Raw genomic sequence first — 19,386 nt, 5'->3', positions numbered from 1 at the left:
TCAAAAAAATAAAAGATATATATATTTTTTAAAATTTGCCACGACAGCGTTCTCCGGCCGGCCAGCGTCCACGTCAGCACCGGCCAGCCAAAAGTGGCCGGATGGACTGAATTGGCACGATTGCAATATGTTTAGGACTTTTTTGGTAATTTTCCCCCATCCTAGTAGTGCTTTCACCCATAGACACTTAAAATTGGAGTTTCAATACAAAAGCAAGTTGTTACCAAAATACGTCTTTTTTGGAATACAAGTAGGCGTTTTCTCAAGAGATCACCATCCTAGTGGGAAAATTACAAAAAAAGTCCTAAACCTATAGTAATTGTGCCAATTCAGTTCTAAATCTTTTTTTTTTACTAATTCAGTCATAAATCTTTTGCAATTGTGCCAATTCAGTCTATCCACCCACTTTTGGCAGGGCGACGCTGACATGGATGCCGGCCGGCTGGCAAACACTGATGTGGCAAATTTTAAAATATTTTTTTATATTTTCAAATTTTTTTATTAATTTTTTTTCTTTTTTTTTTCCTTCATCTTCTTCAACCTCTAGACGGTCGCCAGACCGGCGATTGGCCAGAGGCTAGGGTTGGCCCCACGGGACCCCGCCGACCGCTGGCGAGGCCGACCTCGCCGTTACTAGGAGAGGTTGACCTCGCCAGCGGCCGGCCAGGACGAGACCTCGCTAGCGACGGCGAGGCCGTCCTCACTGTCGCTAGCGAGGGCTCGACCTCGCCGGCAACTGGCGAGGTCGGCCTCGCTCGAAGCGGCCGGCGAGGATGAGCCTCGTCAAAGTTGCGAGCAAGGACAAGCCTTGCCAGTTGCCGGCGAGGTCGGCCCATCCTCGCTGTTGTTGCCAAGGGCTCGACTTCGCCGGCAACTGGTGAGGTCGGCCTCGCTTGAGGCAGCCGACGAGGACGAGACCTCACTAGATCTGGCGAGGCTCGTCCTCGCCGACGAGATTTGCCTCGCCTAGCAACGACGAGGTTGGCCTCGCCAGCAGCCGGCGAGGCTGACCCCGTTGGCAATAGCCTCTGGCTGGTCCTCGGTCCGGCGACCGGCTAGAGATTGAAGAAGATGAAGGGAAAAAAAAGAAAAAAATTTAATAAAAAATTTGAAAAATAAAAAAAAAATTTAAAATTTACCACGTTAGTATTCGCCGGCCGACCGGTGTCCACGTCAGCGCCGGCCGGCCAAAAGTGGCTGGATGGACTGAATTGACACAATTGCAATAGGTTTAGGACTTTTTTGGTAATTTTTTCCCATCCTAGTAGTGCTTTCACCTAGACACACTTAAAATTGGAGTTTCAATACAAAAGCAAGTTGTTACCAAAATACGTCTTTTACGAGACATTCTCAGTTTATATATCTTACACAAAAACACTCTCCCTTGTTAAGTGTTCAGATCAGTTGATTCTTGTCTCCTTCATCATCCAAGAAGCGCTCGAGGAGCCAACTGGCCATCTTGCCTCCGCGACGACTCCATTTCCTCGTCAAACCAGGTTGTTACAATCCGAATGTCCAGTTGAATCAGAAAATTTCTATGTTTTGAACCAGAATGGTGACAAGACTTCGGTAGAGGAATGAGAACTTACCAAAATCCAAATAATTAAGACCACGAGATCAGATTTTCTCATCTCTAAAAAGACTTTGATGAAGACGCTAAATTTTCGAATTTAGAAAATAAAAAATCGTGCAAAAGAAAAGAAAAGAAAGATAAAAGCTCGTTCGATTTTGCAGCTCAGTCCAAAATATTTTGAGTCCAAAGTTGATTGTAGAATTGCAGAAGCTACAAAAGATAAAAGAAAAAAGAATACCACAAGTGCCATAATTTTCAAACAATGCTCACTTCGGTGTCGTAGTTTTTCAATCGATTACCTAAGTGTTCAAAAATTCCAACATGGTGTCAAAATTCACGGCACCTGTGGTGAATGTTTTTTTTAAAGTTATTGGACTCGAATGATCGTTTAAAAAGTTATGATATTAAAGTGAACACCTTGTAAAAGTAACGGCACTTATAGTGTTTTTTCCCTAAAGATAAGAGGACAAATTTTGAACCTACTTCTAATCTCCCCGGGAAAATGGCATTGACTAGTTCGTGAAAAGGGTAGCCACAAAATTGGGGAATAAAAGTCAGGTAAAAGCTAAGAAAAAAAAACTCAGTCAAAGCAGAGGCTTTCAGCTTTGTCACTTCTGGATCAGACTCTCTTCACCATTAGATTCTATTCCTCTCTTCACCATTGAAGTTTGGTCACTTCAAGTTGCTCTAAAGGTCAATCAGGCTGTTGGAAAATTCCGACGTAGTATCAAAATTCATGGCACTTGTGATGAGTGTTCTTTTGTAAATTACAACACTCAAGTGATCATTCTTTAAGAATCATGATACTTAAGTGAAAGTTTTTTTTTTAAGTTATGACACTTGTAATATCTTATCTTTAATAATAAAATGACAAATTTAACCTACTTCAAACCTCCCTCAAGAGAATGGCATTAACGAGTTCACGGGAAGGGTAGCCACAAAATTGGAAAACAAAACAGGGAAAAAAAAAAAACCAAGTCTTTCTAGCTTTGCCACTTCTGGATCAGTCTCTAGTCACCAATACATTCCAAAACCTATTGGAGAAGCGAAAAGCTGACGAGGTCAAAGGCGATTGAAACTTGAGGATTTCCTGGATTCATCTAAAGCAAACGTGCGCGAATATCGAACTATTGTAATAGTTGGGTCCCCAGATAAAATTAGAAATGATCACCGTTGAAAGTTGAGGTGTCATGGTATTAATTTACTGTGCCTTATTGACTAGGTAATCTATGGCTATAAAAAAGTACATTATTCATTATATTGTAAAGTCGCCGGAACTCATTAAATATCGAATCAACAGAATGTCCATTTGCTTCATTGGCTCAATTCTTTGTCTTTTTTTAAAAGAAACTCGCTCCACACCAATTCATTATACTTATAATCTCGTCAAGTCAGTCCGGTTCAAGAAATACGATCGAAAAGATCGACTCTAGTTTTTCGTTTTTGTTTTGGAGGAGGATGTCTTTAGTCCATACATTGGTCATTTGCTTCGCATTGTATATTGAAATGTATGCAATGTTGGCACGAGCTTTTTATCTTCCAAGGGTAGATTAGGACGATGTAAGTGGAAAGGTCCAACCCCACCAAACAAAACCTTAGAGATTACGTGGGGGCGCTCGATGAAGTCAAGTTAGGCAGGGTTGGTCTAAGTGCTGGTAAAAAAGCAAAATTTCATCATATCGAATGAGAAAGGTCACATGTCGGGTCACATCTCCAAGGATGATGCGTTTCACCTTTTGGAATTGATCCCTCTCCCGCCATTCGAACATTACTGTAGTGTGGAGTCTGCGGAAGAAACTAATAAATATAAACGTAGATTTTATTACGATTTTAACTTTCGATCCACCGACTTTTCCTGTAACATGAGTAATCGATTCGATACTTATGTCATTAGGCCCGCTTAATTAGTGTCTCGAGACGATCGTGGCAGACATCTTTTTGTCGAATAACACGACGGCATTTGATTCACGTTGTGACGGTCGAAATCCACGAGCCATCTTTCTTGTTCCAGGTTGTAAACAATGGCTATGACATTTTGAAAACACGATTCAGACTCGATGAGAAGAAAATCTTAAGATGTAAAAATGAATATTTATTTTGGTGTAAGTAGCGGGCCCCAACACTAGACTTTTTATTCCTATTCTTACCTTCCTCCACCAAGAACATTAATTATTTTGAGAATAACTCGTGTTTTGGAAATATTTATTAAATATTCATTCGAGAAAGAATTGTAATTTATAATGTATTATCAATTTGATGTCATGTGTAATCATTACATTGAAAATCAAAACATTAACGAGACCAAACCCTTTTACTTTTGGGTAGCAATTGCAACAGTTTTGAAACTACGGTAATGTCATCGCTTTCTTGAAAATTTGTGCTGGCAGCATTTTAAGTAGTGGAAAGAGACATACCTTTTTTTTTTCTAGGGATAATAACACCTTTTACAATTGAGTACTTAATTTTTTTCTTCATTTCAATCAAGCTTCTTTGTTTTTCAACTATGAATTAAAATGAGTCCCTATTAAGATCATGGACATAAAATGCCAACTCGAATACCAGCGTTAAATAGCCTTAACTTGGACCTACACTGTTAAATAGCCTTTAACTATCCGCATGGGCATCAATGCGACATCTTTAGATGATGCGTCATCCACAGAGATATAAAGAGCGACTCTAATCGTTCAAAACGGCACACAATCTCTCTCCTCATCACCCGAAGTCTAATTGGAGACGACACAATCTCTGCTAAGTAAGCGAGTCAAGTCATCGATTGTAATTAGATTTAACAGAGTACACGAACCGTGTCAGCAAAATCACATCACACGACAATTTATCTGACTTAGGTATTTACGATGTGATTACTTTCTTTATGGTTAATAAGACAATAGTGATACCAGCTCACACCAGAGCAGATGTCTCTGTCGCTTTTCCGCCTTTCTTTTGGTGTAAGGATTTTCCTGCAAAACATCTATTAAAGCAACTGGTTTTTTCCCTAAATCTTTCTCTAATCAAAATATTTTTTCCCATACTTATTGGAGACACAATAATAACAAAAAGGAAAGTATATAACAAGCTTTTGAAGTGCGCTCCAAAGACCATGTTAAGCAGTTGCAATGTCGATTTAAGTGAAGAGTGTCTTGTCATACTTTTAGCTGTTTTACTTTTTGCAATCCTTTTAACTACGAAATATTCAAAACCTTTTGAAACATACAGTATTCACATTGAATAACAAGTGTATTGAAATTTTCGTACTTCCTCAAAACTCCAAATGGAAACTTTCATTAGCAAAAATTCTGAAGGGGAGAAAAACGACAAGTAACTAGCGACAACAAATGGGTCACGGCACCATCGTCATATTGCGGGTCCAAAATGAACACAACTTATTCTTAACGTGACCAAAGAATTTTTAAGATTTTCTTGCAAGAAGATAAATTCCAGCCACACTCCATTTTCTGTGCGGTCACAATGAATGGCGCAAGAATTATTAACCAGCACAAGGAATCGTGCTTCTTTTCCAAGTCCATGATGCACTAAAAGAGAGTCACCAAACCAAACCGACGTCGGACCCACCCGAGTAGGTCATTAAAAGTTTCCATCTCGATCCAATTCAAATCTCGAAATCATCGGTATGTAAAACTTGTTAAGGGTATTCTCTCTCTAGAGAAAACAAAGTTACGAGGCAGGGGAAATTAGGGGCATGAGAATTCCAACCACACTCCATTCTCTGTGTGGTCATAATGAATGGCACAAGAATTCATTAACCAGCACAAGGAAAAGTGCTTCTTTTACCCGGTCCATGATGCACTACTAAAAGGGTCACTAAACCAAAACCGACACGACCCGCAGCCTCAGGCAAAAACATTAACATGGGGTCCTGAAGAAGAGAGGGGGAGCCATCATCCTCCCACCGACACGCTTCATCAGGTCACAGGCACACAGTACAAAAAACCAAAGAGGACGACGAACTACTACATCAGGCTCGAGACTCGAGGCTCCAACGACAGCGAGACCGCACACCACCAAGCAAGCCAAAAGCAAAGGCAAAAGGCGCGCGCGCCACCCGCCGTGCCAGCTAATGAGGCAACCAATAGAGCGACGACGGAGCGAAAGGGGCAAATAAATGTAGGAGTGTGTCCAAAAGAGTGGTTGGGGAGGGCGTTCTGGGACTGGCTGTTGGTGGCCTGGCATTTAATACACAGTTTCGTGTTCGTGTCTTTGGCAATGGGCAGGTCTCAATTGGCAATGTATGCGGATGCAGTGGATGGGCATCAAGTGAAATGACACGAAACGAAACGAAACGAAATGGAAACCCTGTCTCTCCCTCTCTCTAGTGTGATCTTGGTAAGCTTCTCACCAAAAAGATAACCAAATGGGACCAGTCCTTTACCTTGCAACCATAATTCAAATCCCAACCCCACCACCCATCACCAGCATCGCATCCATTCATGGACACCGAGATACACTTTCAGATCACGATTCAGTGCAATGAATTCGCCATCGCGATTCAGCATCGCCAACACGCTGATATCATGCCCCACAAATAGTTCGATGGCAAACAACTCGCACACGTACAAGAGCAGCCTATTGGGACATCTGAATTAACATGGGATTGTGGCCGTGCATGCGGAGGACCCGTGAAAGTTCAAATGGTCCTTGAGCATTTACGTTCTGCAAATTAAGGGGAAATTGAAAGAATAAAAGAAAGAAAAGAAAGTGGGCATCTCTCCTCTTTCGGTCAATTTCTTCCAGCCTTTTTTGTCTGGCTACATCATCATACAAGCCGTGTGCTTTCAAGAAAGCCAAGATTCCGGTAACGAGAAGGACGTCTTGTTCACATTCTCTTATTCTATACGTTCCAGAAGGAAACCGAAAAGCACGTATTTGTATTGTGAAAAGTCCCGAAGCCAGAGTAATTACTAATTCTTCTTCACTAATCAAGAAGGTGACGGCATCATATGTCTTGACAAAGTACGAAGTCATCCCCCCAGGACAACCCAAAGCAAACACGAGGAAAACGACCCAGATGAGATCTCTCTTTACAAACCCATAATCCACAAGACAAACATGTGTTCAACCAATAATACCTGGTCAACAAGATCAAAATATAATCTAACGGTCAGTCTGATGCTCACTCTAGGCTTATAGCTTAAGCTTAAAAAGCTTCTCCTCCTAACTAATGATTTTTCCTTCTACAATGATTCCAGCAACTTCTCAACCATGCTATACAAATCCACCACCCAAAACCACTCCCTATTTACACATCACAACACCCAAAGAACTCTTCGTATAATTACCTCTCCTAACTAGGGACAACGGACAGCCTTCAGGGACTCGAAGACGAAGCCTCTTGTCTCGGTTCTCTCAAGTACCCAAGAAGTGTCTCAGCCTGTCCAAGAGAAAAAGAACCCAAAACAAGAAGCTCAAATTTCAGCAAACCCAATACAGGCACGAAAGTTGAAGATGTTCTCTTAAGCTTTGATAGCTCACACTAGATTTGGAAATTAAATGGATGACTGAAAGGGGCAAAAATCACTGGGACAGAGAAGTTCAGGCTAAAGTTCACTGTTATTTTAGTCGGATACCTTGAAAAGAAACCGAAGAATATCGACCAAATCATCAAAAAGAACTTCTCTTTCCCTCATAAAGAACTTGTTACTCACACGAGTTTAATTTGGTAAGAAAAGCAAAACAATTATACTTTGACCAAGTTGATATCAACACTTCGAATGTCAATCTCGAAGTAATTTTCCTCGATAGAACACGCAAAAGAATGGATCTTTTTAACCTCAATCCACAAGAAAAGCCGTACCTTATGCTTGGCCTTGACACTGCCGGTCTGAGACAGAGCAACAAGAGGAGGAATCCCACCTTCCCTCACAAGCAACCCTCTGTTCCGGACACTGTCACCACACAGCTGCAACAGCGTCATCACTGCAAACTCCTTCCCCTTCACCGACCCATCTTCAATCACTTCCACCAGCGCGGCCATCCCGCTCTCTTCCACGATCGCCTCCTTCCCTTCCTCGATCCCGGCAAGGCTGCTCAGCACGACCATCGCCTTCTCCGCCATGCCGGTCCCTTGCTCGCCCACCATCTGCACCAACGGCCCCACGGCGCCGGCGCTCACCGCCCTCTCCTTGTTCACCTTGATGGTGCACAGCTTATACAGAGTCGTCAATGCGTCCTTTTTCCCTCTGTTGGATCCGTTCAGGAGCAACGACACCAGCGGCGGTATCGCGCCGCAAGCTCCGATTGAGCTCTTGTTCTCTTCGACCAAGGCGAGGCTTAGCAATGCGCATGCCGCGTTCTGCTTCGAGGTTTCGGTTCCGGTTTTGAGCACGTAGACAAGCGATTTTATCGCGCCGGAGCTCGTGATCAAGACCTTGTTCTGCTCGTGCAGGGAGAGGTTGAGCAATGCGGTGACGGCGTGCTCTTGAGTCCACGGATCTGTCGACCGGAGCAGGGGTATGAGCGCCGGAATCGCGCCGGATTCTCCGATCAGAGCTCGATTGTCGGACCGATTCTTCGCGAGCAGCCTTGAGGCAAAACCAATTGCAGAGAAGAATCAGAGGAAAAAGCTCAGTTTTTTTTCTTCAACAGTGAACTTGCAGATGCTAATCTTAAGCAAATGAAGGAAAACACTTGGAATCTCTCCAAAATTGAAAAAGGGTATAACGTGCAATCGTATCGAATACTCCATTAAAACCTGAGTTTTGCAGCAGCTGAACGCTTCACGGCCAGCGACGGCGACTGCAATCCATCCACGCAGATCTTGACCGTCGGTTGGAGATCCTCCGGCGAGATGCTCTCGATGATCTCCGTCGAGAAGTTCTCCCGCTGCAGGAACCCCAGGCACGGGGAGAAGTCCTCCGGATTCGGATCCGCCTCGGCCCCGCCGCCCCCGCGTCCGTCGCCCCCCGACACCGGCAGGCTCGCGAGCCGCTGCAGCTCCCCGGAGATGTCGCTGCTGCACGCCGAGAAGTCGCTGAAGGCCTGGGAGAGCTCCAGCAGCTCCTCCTCCGACGCCCCGGGCCTCGACGCCCGGGCGGCGGCGGCGGCGGCGGCGGCGGCTGCGGCGACGCTGCTGTAGCGGGCGGCGAGCTCGCCGAGGCGCATGTCGACGACGGAGTCGGTGAGGTTCTCGGAGACGAACTCCGGGCGGTCGGCCGGGAAGGAGCACGAGCTCTCGTCCCGGTAGAGGTTGGAGCGGACGGTCCGCATGGAGCGGCCGACGTGGCGGTGGATTTTGGAGGTGGAGGGGGAGAAGTCGCGGGGGAGGGGGAGGCGGGTGGAATTGGAGTGAGAATCTTCCAGAGAAACCATCGCTGGAACGACGACGCCGCAGCAGCTGCTCTTCTCCTTCTTCTTCTTCTTCTTCTTCTTCTTGCTGCTGCTGCTGCTGCTGCTGCTTTCGCGGTTCCGGGAAGATGAAGGGAGGGTTTCTGATGCGAGCTTTTGGTTTCAGAGCATCAATGGAGGTTTCGAGCTCGTTTTCATGGCGGAGAGAGCAGAGCGGAGGGAGGAATAAGAGCTAGCTGTTGAAGATGATGACGACGGCCATTTTGATTTTTCATTTTCGGTATTTTTTTTTTTTTGGGGGGGGGGGTGCCTCACGGTGGGGGACGCTAGAACGACCGGCTGCGTCGGGTACTTGGGTCACAGCTGTGGCGACTGAATGCGATTCGATTGGTGGGCCAGGCCTGATCGGACGGTCCCTCGAGGGTGTGGGGGAGCTGGAGGTCAGGCAGGGCTAGAGAGATCTGATGGGAGCTGTCATTTTTAAGTGGGCCCCTTCCAGAGAACGACGTCGTGTGCGCTGTCGCTTATTTTAGCGAACCTTTTGGCAAAAAAAAAAAAACAAGACCCATGAAACATGCAAAGGTTAATCTTCCTTTTCTTTTCTTTCTACTCTTTAATCACTATGATAATCTTTCATCCAAAAATGTTGACCTTGGTGTTTGACTTAAAAAGGTTATTTCTTTAATTTTCTTTTCCGTCGTATCGTAAGAGAGAAAAGGAAATAATTCGGGCTCCGTCTATTTCGCAGGAAATAAATAATTTAATAAATATTTTTTTTCTTAAAAATAGTTATTTGCATCGCTTGAAATAATTAAGCAGTAAAAAATATTTTCATTATCGATAATAATTTTTGTTTAAGCATCTTTGTGAACGATGCGAGTATTTTTCAATCGTTCGTTTTTGCAAGCGATAAGAGCGATCGCTTTTTAAGGAAAATGTTTTCAAAATCATTCATTTTCATTAAAACAATCGGAGCATTAATTACATCGGATCTTGTATTAGCTTATCGGTTTAGAAAAATCCCAAAAATTGGTATGGTTCTGAAGCGGTAAATAATTCTAGTAATATGTCGGAACCCTATCCGTCAGTAATGAGTCTGTCAATCATCATTAAGTTTTTGAGTGAAAGTAAATTCAATTGGATATTTTGACGGGCTATCATGTTAAAGGTATCGAACTTCTACTGCTCCGCTCATAATAAATGACATCGGAGCCCCATGATCGATTGGTGGCCAACTCTCAATATGTTATCTTTATAGCGAGTCCTCAATAGCCGTTGATGTTGCATTTACGTAGATATGAAAATATTTGTGCATGTCAAACATATTAATAGCGATCGCAAAGGCATCTTGTTGGGGCCTCCAATTTTCAAATACCAAATAGTAAATAAGGGTCGCTGTCGATTTTAAAACTATACACTTTTTCTAAGTCTCGATCGCTTGAGCAAGCTGATAAGGTACTCGAGCCCTTTTTTAGCATCACATCAACCTTCACCATATATGCCGTGTTCAGCGGGTCTCGAAGCATGGCGATAAAATGCCGAAGCACAAATCCCATTGGACATGAAACACGTCGTGTCCCGAATCCTACTTAGTGTGGATGATTCGCGATCGTCTGTCGCTTCACGACGTGGGAATCGAGTCTCGCAACAGTGCGCCCTTCGAGTTCAATGTTGCTGAGGAATCAAAATCGCGTTTTGATAAAACCCGCCACCCTATTGAAATTACCATTCCGAATCCGATTCTCCATTTCAAAAAACTAATAATAATAATAATAATTGTGCAAATACAGATATAAGACAGCATCACAACTTAGGCCTTGCACTTTTCATCCCCCAAAAAAAATTAATAAAATATCATCAATATAATATAAAATAATAAAAAAGCATTGGTGGATTGGGTTGCGTCTCAGGTCTTTCCTCTTCGATTCTTCTTGACATCGATATTAATTATTTTTATAAATCCCTTTTTGTTTTTTTAATGCAGTAATTTAATACACTTGTTCCTCATTAAAAGCGCAAATGCCATTGCACAGCCCACCCTTACAATATGGTTTTCTTCAATGTACTATGATCTTGACCCGATGCGAGCGAATTAAAATTTTAGGAGGGCTTGTCATTACATGTCCCACGTACAGAACGGTCCCCGGATAATCATTAATTACGCGATTAGTAAGCGAATAATCGCAATTGATTATAGGCCCGAAGATGTAGTAATGTGATCGCTACATGATGAGTTGTCCGCCATGTAAAAGATTTGATTATGGCATCTTAATTGGATTCAAAAAGAGACTGTTTGTCCGGGCAACTTAGGCACACACGGGAACCAAACAGCACATTGCCGTCTTGTCAAAATGTACTTTTAATTTTTTTTTATGTGCCTATGTTGAGAAGTTATTTAGGATAAGTGTTCGCCTCGTGAATACGACCGGCTCGATCGTTCGGGGATACGTGTTCGTGAAAAGTCTAGGGTTAGCCGACACCGAGGGTCAGGAGAGTCGGCCGATTGAGTCCCGCTCGAACCTTAGAGGATCGTGATCCGATTCGGGATTGCGGAGCGGGATTGCATTTCCATTTTTGCGCGATTCTCGAGCATTTTCGGCATTATTTTCTCTAAGGTATTTTAACTTAATCGAGTAAGTACGTTATCTATCTCCCTATTTATATATATCCATGAGTTAAAGTATCACTTGGAATAGGTTTAGGGTTTCTTCTTGAACGCGACGAAAGGGAGGCGAAACGAAATCCTCAGGAATCGTTCCCGGAACTCGACCATTCTCCTTGAATTCTCGAGAATTCTGGAGGAAAGACTCCTCGTTTCTCCATATTTTAAACTCTTCCGACTTCTTGGGGATTTCGTTTCACTCTCTTTGGTCTCGTTCGGAATCCTTCGCCCTACATTCGGCAAGCTTTCGTTCTATTCTCAACAATGGCAACCCTCGACCTCCGCAACCAGGTGAGCACAGATCTAGAGTTCCAAGAGACGTCGAGCAATGTTTTCGTGAGGGCAAAACCGAAACCCAAAATCATTAGCGATGGTAAGATTGGAATAAAAAAAAATCATCGAACCCCCGAATAGCTTTACATTGGAAGCGTCATAATTTTCGTACGGCGCTCACTTTAGCATCAAAATGTTACGACAGATCACTTAAATGCCACGTCGGAAGAAAAACGATCACTTCAACGCCTATGTCGATAAATTTCGGCGAAAAGTCCTATGCACGCGGCTTTTTTTTTTTTTTTTTTAAAAGGAGAAATAATCTCGACCCTTCAAATAATTGGAGAGCTTTCGCGTGGACCGTGGGATTAGCTGCCTCTTCTTCCCGAAATGCTTGGATCCTTGTCCCAACCCTGAAATCCCCCAAAAATCAAATGTAACCTAAATTGGAAATTCTAGATAGAAAATCGACAATCCAAAACGTAGATTTCTACAATCAACTTCATCTTTGTATTCATCATCATCTTCTTCTTATTACTCATCGGAGAGATCGGTTTTCTTCTTCTTCCTCCTTGCCGTTTCGTGTGCAGCAAATCCGAAGCAAAGCTGAATTAAGAACGAGTTGTCCGGGAACGAGATTGATACTCCACCACCTTGCAGGCATTTGCTAAGATACATGGGCTTTCTTCTCCGTGATGCTAGGTTCGTACATGTCGTCGTCGTTCTCTATCGCGAATTGCGATTCGATTTGCCCCGAATTGCCTCGGTTCGAATTAGGGTTTGAAGAAGAGGGGGAAATGGCTGGGTCCGTCCAAATTGTGGTGTAAATTCGGGGCAAATATGTTTAGCGACGTTGTTTAGGGTAATTACATCGACTCAGAGCGCCAGCGAGCCATGCCGGTCGGAAAAAATGTTAAAATATTGCTATGTCAGATTTCCGGCATCCCAAATTGGCTTAGCACTTGAGTGATCTCTTTTTTTTTTATAATGAAAGTGGCACTTAAGCGATCTGTAAAAAAAAGTATAGACATTAAAGTAAACGCCGTACGAAAGTTCTGACACTCCTAATGCTCTTTTCTCGAAAATGCAAAAATATCTACCGACTTTGGCCTAAAAGATTTTGAAATTATGCTGTGAAAACACCTCAAAACTTGCCTATGAAGGCCCAACATCCTTTTCATTCAAATGCCGAACCAAACGCACCCTGTAAGATTATTCCGAGTAAAAACCGATTACACTCGTACTACTACCCTTCACTGGAGTAAAAGTAGACATAATCTTGTCATTCATTAACCTAAGTTGGATGATTCATTTGGCAATGGAAGAGTGGCGATGTGTGTGAAACTTTGTGATTGTAATGATAAAGCCCCACGCGTATTTGAGAAGCATACGGTGTCACCGGCCACTCTGTTGGAAGAAATGAATAACAAATGGCGTGCTTTCAACATAACGATCGCGTCACGCCACTCCAATATAAAACCATGGCCCTTTTCTTCTTCTCTTTTTTCTTCATCTCTTTTCAGAAGGAATTCAAACATTGATGTTTGAAATAAAGTGGACCACTTTATAAAAGAGACCCCATAAAGTGATAATGGTGCCACTCGGATTTATCCAAAATCTTCTGCTCTGTTCTCGTGAGACACTAATCATGATTATGCAGACCTAAGCAAGTTCATGGAAGCGACACGTTCTAAGTAATTATCAACGAGAAAAGTTATGCAACCTTATAATCAATATTACGATTTTTCAACGGTCGATCCGGTTAGAATATTCAAATATTAAATCACGCGCACTCCTCGATAATGATCCCATAAAACTTTTCATGGTATCGAGCATGACATCGGGAGTTCAAATTAACGGTGTTTCCACGAAATCTTTCGTCATTCTAAAAAAGAAGAAGGGGCTCATTGTCGCAATTTTTTGGCGTGAGACGAACTTAACCATAACTCTTTCTTCTTTAATTGAGGCAAAATTATAGAGAGCACACGGTGAAGATGCTACGTAAATAAAATTAACAAAAGTGGGATTTTTTCAATATTTGCATATGGGTTTTTTGGGTTCAATCCTAGTAATTTAGCTATTATTAAAAGAGGAGATTAGGGTTTGTTCCGTGCTCATCCCATTGTTAATAGATATTAATAAAGTTTTAATAACTCATGGGCAGATAATTTGTGATTTCTTTTGGTCAGTCTTAGGGGCTGACACCTGTGTAAAGAAGAATGTTGGCGAAACTCATAATGTTTGAAAAGGATGTGACCAGAAAAAAAGGTCAGCGGAGAAGATCAACTTGAGCAAGCCCCAATTTAATAGATGGCCCCCAAAAGGAAGGAAAAAAAAACCATATGATATAATTTTTTTTGATTTTATATTGTTTCAAGTGTATGTGAAAGAGAGAGAAAAAGGTTGGACGGACAAGTTCGGGAATATAAGAACAGTTCATAAGAAGCTGGAGTTTGACCATAATGTGGTTTTGGATTGATGTGCCAAACTAAGATTTCTTGGTTGACCACGCATTGGGGTTCTTGTTCAACAGATCTCAAGCCACGTTGATTGTGCATTGCCACAAGATTTCATGCCCACCTTCTTTGGTGCACCAAATTAGTCTCTAACTTGTCAATTTGATAGCCGCTTATCCTATTAATCTTGTAAGCTGCAACCTATGCCGCTAGTCTAATTTATGTCCAAAAGTCACTTTTCGATTCACAATAATCGAGTCTCAGTTTAAGAAGTATGTGCTCTTGTCTAGCTAGGGATGGCGGCTGATCGTAACAGATCGAGTTTTCGACTCGCCCGAGTCGCAATCTGAGATGGGGATTTGGATTGCGGAACGGGATTGTGTTTCCATGTTGACAACCCTCGAGAATTTTCACCAATATTTTTTCAAAAGTACTTTTGTCTTAAACAAGTTAGTACGTGCATTATTTATCTCCCTATTTATATATCTATTTGTTGAAGTATCGCTTGGAATAGGTTAGGGGATTCTTTTCGAACGCGACGAAGGGGATGGGAGACGAAATCCTCAAGAATTGGTCACGGAATTCGACAATTATCGATGAACTTCCGAAAGTTCTAGAGTAAAGACTCGTCATTTCTCCGGATTTTAAGCTCTTTCGATTTCTTGGGGATTTCGCCTCACTCTCCTTTGTAGCGTTCGAAATCCTTTGCCCTACGTTCAGCAGGCTTTCATCATGTTCTTGACGATAGCGACCCTCGACCTCGACCTGGGCGGCCTCGGCCTCGGCGACCTCGACGATCAGGCAAGCACAGATTTAGAAGAGTTCCGAGAGAGACAACAAGCAATGTTTTCATGTGGTCAAAATGGGAACCCGAATACATTAGCGAGGTCAAGATTGAAACACTTTAGTGCCAAAACGTTTCTACGGATCACTTAAGTGCTACATCGAAAAAAAAAAACGATTACTTAAGTACCTACGTGACTTTATAGATGTCATTTGAATGCTTAGGTGACTTTTTTTTAGTTAAGAAAGAAATAATTTCGGCCCTTCAAAGAATTGGAGAGCTTCACATGGACCGTGGGATGGCTCTTCTTACTTCTCGAAAATGCTCGGATCCTTGTCCCAACCCTGAAATCCCCCCAAATCACATGAATGCTAAATTGGAAATTCTAAACAGAAAATTCGACAATCCAAACGTAGATATCCACAATCGACTTCGTCTTCGTCTTCATCATCATCTTCTCCTTATTACTCATCGAGAGATTGATCTTCTCCTCCTTCTTTTTCGTTTTCTGTGGAGCAAATTTGAAGCTGAGCTTCTTTGGAGTGTCGAAGAATCGATGGGGAGGTGGGAATGAGGAGGAGGAGTGGAGACCTTGCAAGCGTTTGCTAAGATACAGAGGCTTTCTTCTTCGTCGATGTCAGCTTCGTACATGGCGTCGTTCTCTGTTGCGAATTGCGATTCTATCTGCCGCAAATTGCCTCGGTCCGAATTAGGGAGAAGAGGGGAAGTGGCTCGATTTGTCCAAATTATGGTGTAAATTCAGGGCGAACATCTTTAGCGACGTTGTTTAGGGTAATTATGTCGATTCGAGTGCGGCGAGAGCCACATCGATCGAAAAAAAAAATGTTAAAATATTATCGCGTCATATTTCGTCGATGTCCAAATTGAGGCGTGTCTTAAGTGATCATTTTTTTTAATCAAAGTGACACTTAAATGATCTGCCAAAAAGTTTTGACATTAAAGTGAATGTCGTCAGAAAATTATGGTACTTCTGATATCCTTTCCCCTGAAAAAATGCTAAAATGTCAATGCCAATGCTAATGCCAATTTTGGCTTAAAAGCTTTGAAAAATTATGTTGCCAAACACCTCAACTTTGGCACAAGTGTCTTTTGAGGCTCAATATCTTCAATAAATGATGAACCAAATGCACCCTATAAGATGCTTCACGTAAAACCGATTACCGTCGTATTACTACCTTCGTTGGAGTAAAGTAAACACAATCTTATCATTCATTAACCTAAGTTGGCTGATTTTTTTGGCAATTAAAGAGTGGTGATGTGTGAATTTGCGATTGTAATGATGAGGTCACGCGTATCTGACAATCATGGTATGCATATCAAATTGCGTGCTTGAACATAACCATGGCGTCACGCCACTCCATATGCCATGGCCCCCTTTTTATCTCTTTTCAGAAGGAATTTAAAAAATAAATATTTGAAATAAAGTGGAGCATTTTACAAAAAGAGACCCCCATAAAGTGATAATAGTGCCCCTCGGATCCAAAATCTTTTGCTCTGTTCCTGTGAACCTAATCGTGATGTTGCAGACCTAAGCAACGTCATGTGGCACTATAATTAATGAAAAATTATACAATGTTAAAGTCAATATAATGATTTTTCAACAAAACACTATCTTGTTAGAATGTTCAAATATTAAATTACGTATTCATAAAAAATGATCCCACAAAACTTCTCATGATATTAAGCATGAGAGGTCGTGAGTTCATATTAGCAGTGGTTTCACAAAATCTTCATCATTCGAGAAAAGAAAAAGGACAAAAACGAGCTTAAATGAAGCTCTTTCTTCTTGTTTTTTTTTTTTTATCGAAAGGCTCTATCTTCTTCAATTGAAGCTCTTTAACGCCTTCTGGTGGAATTATTGAGAAGGCGTAACAAAACAAAAAATGGGAGTTTTTTCGATTTTAAATATTAGTTATTTGGTTCAATCATAGAAATCACCAATATTTAAAGGAGGAGATTACGGTGTGTCGATGCTCATCCTTTGTTAATATGTTTGTAAAGTTGTAATTAATTTCTTTTGGTCAAACAAAGTTTTAATTCATTCGTTGGGCAGATATTTGTGATTTTTTTTTTGGTCAGTATTGGAAGCTGACACCTGTGTAAAGAAGTATGTTTGAAAAGGATGTGACCGCAAAAGTATGTCAGCGGAGAAGCTCAACTTGAACAAACCCCAATTTAAAAGATGGCCCAAAATAAAATAAAAAAACCATATAGTATAATTTTTTCCTGATTTTATATTATGGTTGTCAAAGAGATAGAAAAAGGTTGGATGGACGGTTCGAGAAGATAAGAACAGTTCATAAGAAGCTGGAGTTTGACCAATGTGGTTTCGGATGGATGTACCAAATCAAGATTTCTCGGTTGACGGCACATAGGTTCTTGTTCACCAGATTTCAAGCCACGTCGATTGTGCATTGCCACAGGATGCAACCTTTTCTCCTCAATTTCATGCCCACATTCTTTGTTGCACCAAATCAGTCTCTAACTTGTCAATTTGATAGCCTCTCATCCTATTTATTAATCTTGCAAGTTGCAACCTAGGTCTCTCATCTAATTTACGTCGAAAAGTCACTTTCTATTCACAATAATCGAGTCTTGTCCGATAAGTAATTGCTCATTTCATGCCAGGGATGGCGACTGATCGTAATAAATCAAGTTTTCGACTTGCCCGCAGTCTCATAAGGATATGTTCGGAATGTTTTTGGATTGGAGGATGAATTTGGGGCTGGTGGTAACCATGTAGGTCTGGACCATGCTTGGTATTTGGATCAACATGTACCTTCAAATTCAAACTTGACTTACTGTACAAATATTGTTATTCTTTTTATACGAGTTAATTATATTATTCAATGAATTTACTCAGCATATTAAAAAAAATATACATATAGCTGGTTTTCGAGCGGGTTCCGAGTTTAGTATAAGTAATTAGAACAAGAGGACGGCTTCAGATGTTACTCGGGGCAGGGGATTACGCGTTCATCTTGTTGCCATTCCTATATTTAACAGTTTAGAAAACGACCTAATCAATATAAATTTATAAAATATAAACTTAAGGATGTGATCGACAGAACTTTTTGTTTAATAGAAATAAAAACGAATAATTTTTTTTATTTTTCAAAAGACGACGAGACAAAATCAAAGTACTTTATGCATCCATATATTATTAATTTCACAAAATTGACCTTATTTGATATCAAATCGAAGTCAAATAGATGCTAAAAGTGAAAGAGAGAGAGGGAGAGAGAGCAAGCAAAAACATGTAGCCCTAAAAGCCACCTCAAACAGAGGATGAGCCTATGAGGTTGGAATGCTTCCTAATCCTCAAAGTATCACCCTACGAAAAGATAGAGAGCCCCCTCAATTATTGTGATCAGGTTTTCATTCAATTTTTTTAAAGAAATTCTTTTAGCCAAAAGTGGTTTCAATTTTTTTTATTATAATTCACAAAGCCAGTGACTTTTTCAGTCGACCAAAAACGAGAGAGAGGGCTGCCGACATGAGAGTAGTGACGGGTCGAGTGACGGGAAAATTATATAAAAAAATCCTGAATTTATTGCACTTTTATTAATTCAGTTCTAAATCTTTTAATTGTGGCAATCGAGTCCTAACCAGTGACTATTTCAGTCAATCGAAAACGAGAGAGGACTGCCGACCTAGGAGTAATGGGTCGAGTAATGGGGAAAATTATATAAAAGGTCTTAAATCTATTGCATTTTTATCAATTTTAATTATGGCAATTGAATCCTTAAGATGGTATTACTTGTTTTGACAATTCACAGAGCCAATGACTTTTTTAGCCCACCGAAAACGAGAGAGGATTGCCGACCTGAGAGTCAAGGGTCGAGTGATGGGGAAAATTATATAAAAGGCCTTAAACTTATTGCACTTTTATCAATTCAATCCTTATCAATTCAATCCTGAACATTTTAATTGTGGCAATTAAATCCTAAAAATGATAGTATTAGTTTTGATAATTCACAAAATAGTGACTTTTTCAACTGACCAAAAACGAGAGAAGACTGCTGACGAGGGAGTGATGGGTCGAGTGACGGGAAAAATTATATAAAATATTTTAAGCTCATTATGCTTTTGTCAATTTAGTCTTAAAATTTTTAATTGTGGCAATTGAATTCTAAAAATAGTATTTTTTTATTTTGATAATTTACAAAGCCGATGACTTTTTCAGTCGACCGAAAACGAGAGAGAGAGAGAGAGAGAGAGAGAGAGTGGACCACCGACCAGGGAGTGATGGGTCAGAGTCATATCCTATCCCGCTATCCCATCGCCCTGTTTCTGTCACGAGAGTGAGAGTTGC

General features: G+C 41.4%; 2 protein-coding genes across 2 annotated transcripts in view; both read right to left on the bottom strand.

Annotated features, from left to right (window-relative positions):
- The window catches only part of LOC115677897 (uncharacterized), an 87,068-nt gene that overhangs the window by 14,287 nt on the left and 53,395 nt on the right, over window positions 1-19,386 (bottom strand). The window lies entirely within an intron of this gene.
- LOC115677819 (U-box domain-containing protein 4) lies at window positions 6,487-9,110 on the bottom strand. Its single transcript, XM_030601031.2, has 3 exons — window positions 8,283-9,110; window positions 7,386-8,112; window positions 6,487-6,962 (listed from the first exon to the last, which is right to left on the bottom strand). Exons 1-3 carry the CDS (start codon window positions 8,897-8,899, stop codon window positions 6,900-6,902), a joined length of 1,407 nt encoding a protein of 468 aa, XP_030456891.2. The 5' UTR covers window positions 8,900-9,110; the 3' UTR covers window positions 6,487-6,899.

Source organism: Syzygium oleosum, unplaced genomic scaffold (assembly GCF_021117445.2).
Source record: "Syzygium oleosum isolate NSW1041296 unplaced genomic scaffold, Sole_v2.1 Sole_v2.29, whole genome shotgun sequence".
Taxonomy (NCBI): domain Eukaryota; kingdom Viridiplantae; phylum Streptophyta; class Magnoliopsida; order Myrtales; family Myrtaceae; genus Syzygium; species Syzygium oleosum.
This window is presented reverse-complemented; position numbering and strand designations above follow the sequence as displayed.